The 4,928-nt window shown below is 45.6% G+C and overlaps 1 protein-coding gene across 1 annotated transcript; it reads right to left on the bottom strand.

Annotated features, from left to right (window-relative positions):
• Positions 1 to 537: 537 nt before the first annotated feature.
• LOC123145708 (protein DCL, chloroplastic) lies at positions 538 to 4,369 on the bottom strand. The gene is made up of 3 exons (XM_044565183.1): positions 3,679 to 4,369; positions 1,249 to 1,363; positions 538 to 807 (listed from the first exon to the last, which is right to left on the bottom strand). Exons 1-3 carry the CDS (start codon positions 4,074 to 4,076, stop codon positions 634 to 636), a joined length of 687 nt encoding a protein of 228 aa, XP_044421118.1. The 5' UTR covers positions 4,077 to 4,369; the 3' UTR covers positions 538 to 633.
• Positions 4,370 to 4,928: the final 559 nt, after the last annotated feature.

Below are 4,928 nucleotides of genomic sequence, written 5' to 3'. Positions count from 1 at the left end.
TAAAAAGCTACTTTCAAACGCATTTTGAAGCACTGAATTTGTTTTTTTTTGCCACGCCTTACAGGAATGTGATTTCATGATGAATTTTTGCAGGCACTTAGAACTTTTGTCAATGTTTCTCTCAAAAAAAATTGGAATTTTTTGAATTTTTTTCGATTTTACTGTTCATGCGGGAGCATATGAGCTCGGGATCAAAAGATGACTTTTGAGGGCACAGCACAAGATCACAAAAAAGATCGCCGATCGAGTTGGCATTGGAAATAACGTCCATTGGACATGTTGCCCTTGCTAGCCTCAGACTGGCTGGCATGCAGATGCAGCCCTGACAATGGGTAGAAAAGAGCTGCATTCCGAGCCAGGGATAAAAGATATAAACCACATATCTATACCTTCTGTGATCTTCACAAGACTAGCTTCATACCAAAAAGAGCACCCAAGCCCCAAGGGCCAAGGCTTATCTGCAATTGTGAGAATGCCGCAAACTACGTAACTATGCTGAGCCCGCTGAAAACTGTAGGACGGGTCATTCCAGACGAATTTTGGACGAATGCTAAATCACATGATATTAAAGGCGCGTGGACAAGATCAAAATCACAGAAATATTACACGAAAACAACCGTACGGATCACTAGTTCAGTAGTCTTGCCTCCTGCGGAAATGTCTGAGAATGAAACTGTCCGCGTACACGGGGTACTTTTGTCTTATGAGACCCTTGATGCACTTCCAGAAAGAAAAATCGACCTGCTCGCCGTCCGTCCTAACTATGAACAAACACCTTGAGTTCTCGAATTCTGGATGCAACCCTAGCTGCAAAATATATAGTACTAAATGTTAGTTAGCTCCCAGATGGACCAGATCAGAACCATATTTGACCTGGCAAATAAATATTCAAGACTCAGAGCTAGGCATCTGGCACCATATAAAAGTCAGACGAACACCTAAAATTCTCATTAAAATTTTGGAGGTCGGTATCAGAATAGATAAATTAATCATTCTGAAGTTTGCTGGCAACATGAGACTATCACCATAACACATCTGGACAACAGAATGTCAAAGTGCAACTAGACATATATATATCTAGAAGGGTTACAGAGAGTCCAAGCTCAAGACTCGGGACCAAGAAGACATATGAAGCTGACAAATTAACTTTCTCTGTCCTACAAAGTGCTGAACACAATGTTTTTAAAAAAGAAGTGCAAAGACAGTAACTTCAGCAATTCTTTTGTTACATTCGTTTGGAGTACATACCGTGATGTAGTCGATACCACATCCAATTTTCTTCTTATATTGTGGATGGTATGGAAGCAATCGTTCAAGAATTGCCTTTTCATGTTCAGGACTCAACCGCTCACCACTTGAGTACCTGCCAGAGTTTTAATATCAGTTCCTCTGTTATTCCAATATAACTGATATAACAAAAAATATGCAAGCAAGGTTCTTGCTTCTCTCTATAAAAAAAATGAACACAATAGAATCTGATTAGATCAAAAAAAGCTAAGAGAAGAAGTATTCTTGTATTTTATAGAGCCATGTTCTCACTTGGAGCCTACTAATTGCTGTGAGGCCATGGAAACACATGACACGCCTTATAATACAATACTATAACCAAATGGTACAATGACAGCTGCTGACTTATTGAAGTTCATCAGTCAGAAGCCATAATAACTGACAACATATGTTTTAAACAACAAAGACATGTCCTACTTCTTACAATAATGTATTGACATCATTAAATTAGTTATATGCTTATGACAGGAAGCATTAGATAGGTGTATCGTGCTCGGGTTGATTGTATGCAAAGACATGTAAGGCAGGCCAAAATTTTCTCAACACTCCTGTGTTTTGGATAGTGTGTGTAACTGATCAAAGTTTTCTCAAGTCTCATTTTCTGTCTGATGGAATCCGGAAGGCATGTGAAACAAGATAGATACAGTTTTCCTGTTATTGCTAATCCTTTGGGCGGATAAATGATACTCCCTACGTCCCATAATATAAGATGTTATTACAACCAATATGTGAGCATATTGGTTGTAATAACATCTTATATTATGGGGCGGAGGGAGTATCTTAGAAACATCACATTCTAATTGGTTGTCTGCATCCCTCCACACATGCATCAAGTGATACAAACACATGACACCATTCTGTATGTATGAATTAATTGACTTGGTTTATCATTGTTGAGGCCCCGTGATTGTTTGTATTGCAGATTGCAGTCTACCCCTTATGTTTCCCAGCAAGGAAGGAGCACCCTCAGATTTTTATTATTAATACTTACAAATTTTGTAAAAGGTTTTGCTATTTCCTGGAAGCAGGATGTTACATAATTTTGCCAGCACATATATACTGAGAAAATGATAATGTTTAATCAAGCATTAGGTGATAAGATGTCAAACATTTTAAAAGCACGTGGATATACATTTAATGATTAACGACGAAGTTTTATCAGTCTGCCTATGTCATCCCATTATATTCTTCACTAGTTTTTTTTTTTTTTGCGGAAATATTCCTCACTAGTTTGTAATAGTATAATTTTGAACAAACTCATTCAAACCCCAACAGAGTAATTAGCAATTATAGGTATGGCTTAGATTAGAACAATGTCGAGCCTGTGCCATTGGTAATTGCCGCCATGACCATACTCATGGCAGACATGAAGACGACAGTCCAGGGCAGCGGTGATCAGGGTTTTTTTCGAGAAAACGCAAAGGACCTTTGCGTTTCATTTCATTGAAAAGAGAGAGAGTTTGGAGCTACAATCCTCCTAGGAGGCGGTTTCACAGTAATCTAGCGGACACTAGTGTACATCCCAAGTGGCGGGCAGCACAACTCTAAGCCCTGTGGCGCCTGCATCAGCCCAAAGTTTGGCTTCGTCTTTGATTCTGCTCACGATGATGTGGATGGATGGTTGCGCACGATCGAAGATGCAGTCGTTTCAATGTTTCCATATCATCCAGGATGTTAGAAGCGTCGCGACTTGCATCCGCTGATGCGCAAGGGACTCCAAGTAATACACACGAAAAAACGCTCATTGAGCCGGGTCAAAAAACGGCTCATTGAGCTGTGTGTGGTGTAGGTGGACAGAGGGACCATCTGTAAGCCTACGTGCGTGAATCAATATATGGGGCTGAAATGGCTGAACATTATCTGTCAAATGATGAAATGAAACTCTGAATTCTCACCCTGTTATGTGAACTCTCAACCTTTTCCAAATCCTTCATTGTCTGCATCCATGAATTCTGATCCAACCGATTGGGGTATCACAAACAACTTGCGCGACCAACCATTAAACCGTTACATTCAACTAAGTCAATGCCTAGTAATCTCTACATAGGTGAATTTTCTGTCCAGCAACAAACCGGTTATAGACATGCCGCCATTATTCACCTTGAACTTAGTTCTAGTGTACATCTAGTCCTATGGGCAGTCGTCTAATTGTGCCTAAACACTCAAAGCATCCATTAGAGGGATCAGCTATTGACATTCCATGTTGATAAGTTCAGTTCGCACACCATGTGTTTGATAAATTGCATCAGGTTACAGCAGTGCATTTGCAGAGGGATTGACATATGATGCACAGGTGCTGCCATACTAAGATTAGTGTTGATTGAATTCACACTAGCAAATGAAATTAGGACGAACAATGGAGAAGAGGGTGAAGAGGGAAAAGTTGCCTACTTGCCGGAGTGGAGTATCATCCGCACGAAGCCGACGAGCGGCACGGTGTCCTCGAGGATGAGGTCCTCCCAGTCCACCCACTCCCTCTCGGGCCCCCTCCTCCGCCCCTCCTCGGGCGGCTCGTCGTCCACCGGAGAGCCCAACGAGGCGTCCGCGTCGGCCTCCCGCTCCTCGGCGGCCGTCGTGGCGGCGGCCGGCCGGCGCAGCATGGCCGCCGGGTCGGGCGGGGCCGCGCCCGACCTCACCGCCACCCCACGGGCGCGGCCGCGGCTCGCGAGGAGGGAGGCGTGGACGAGGCCGCTAAAGCCGGGGAGGACGAGTCGCAGGCAGGACACAGCGGGCACGGAGGCGGAGACGGCCGCCGCCATGGGGCGCGCGGGCGACGGGGGGAACTGCATGTGCGTGCGGCGGCGAGGCAATCGGTGTGGCGGCTTCGGGCGTCACCGCATGGTAGGACGGGCGCGGCGCGCCGTGGCGGGTGGCGGCCTCGCGCTGCGCGCGCGGCCGGAGGGTGGTGGCGGTGCTGGTCGGGGTGCTTCGCCCCCGTCGTCGGGTGGAGCGTGGCGCGTTGGTGTCGTGGTGGTGGGTAGTGTGGCTGGGAAGGAGTGAGCCGCGATGGTGCATGGAGGGGAGTGGATAGGTCTCGCCACGACGCAGTGCTGTGCCGGGGTTTCGGCCTCGTTGGCGTTTTCGTTCCCCAGAGTTTTGTGCCGTGCAAGTGCAACGGTTACTGAGGACTATACCTCCTCACTATACCTTGACTGAGAAAACCTAGGCCCGAGCCCGGCCCGGTCCAGGCGTCGGGCCTAAAATCCAGGCCAAGCCTGGCCCATCAGTCAAAGAGCCCGCTGGTCCTCGGGCGCGCCCTAGGGCTTGGTAGCCCCCTCGTGGGTCTTCTGGCCTCTTTCCGAAGCTTCGTGGTTGTCTTCTGGTCCAAGATAAATCCTAAAAAAAAAATCGTTTCGTTTGATATTGATTTTCTGTAAACGACAAAAATAAGAAGAAAAAAACATCAACTGGCATTGGGCACTAGGTTAATAGGTTAGTCCCAAAAATGATATAAAATAGCATATTAATGCATATAAAACATCCAAGATAGATAATATAATAGCATGAAACGATAAAAAATTATAGATACATTGGAGACGTATCAGCGCGACCCTGTCGGGCCTTAGGCTTTCACCCGAAGAGCAAATCTGAGGGTGTAGGAGGATGTCGGACTCCACGACGAAGGTTATTCGACGCCCACA

The sequence above is a fragment of the Triticum aestivum genome, chromosome 6D (assembly GCF_018294505.1).
Source record: "Triticum aestivum cultivar Chinese Spring chromosome 6D, IWGSC CS RefSeq v2.1, whole genome shotgun sequence".
Classification (NCBI taxonomy): Eukaryota; Viridiplantae; Streptophyta; class Magnoliopsida; order Poales; family Poaceae; genus Triticum; species Triticum aestivum.
The sequence above is the reverse complement of the archived record's forward strand: the minus strand, read 5'-3'. Positions and strand labels throughout refer to the sequence as shown.

What these genes read in the sequence shown, in the direction of transcription:
- LOC123145708 (XM_044565183.1), bottom strand. Translation starts at nt 4,076, where the DNA reads ATGCAGTTCCCCCCGTCGCCCGCGCGCCCCATGGCGGCGGCCGTCTCC. An exon ending in ATGATACTCCACTCCGGCAA is followed by an intron (nt 1,364 to 3,678) that starts GTAGGCAACTTT and finishes AAACTCTGGCAG; the next exon opens with GTACTCAAGTGGTGAGCGGT. An exon ending in GTGGTATCGACTACATCACG is followed by an intron (nt 808 to 1,248) that starts GTATGTACTCCA and finishes TATATTTTGCAG; the next exon opens with CTAGGGTTGCATCCAGAATT.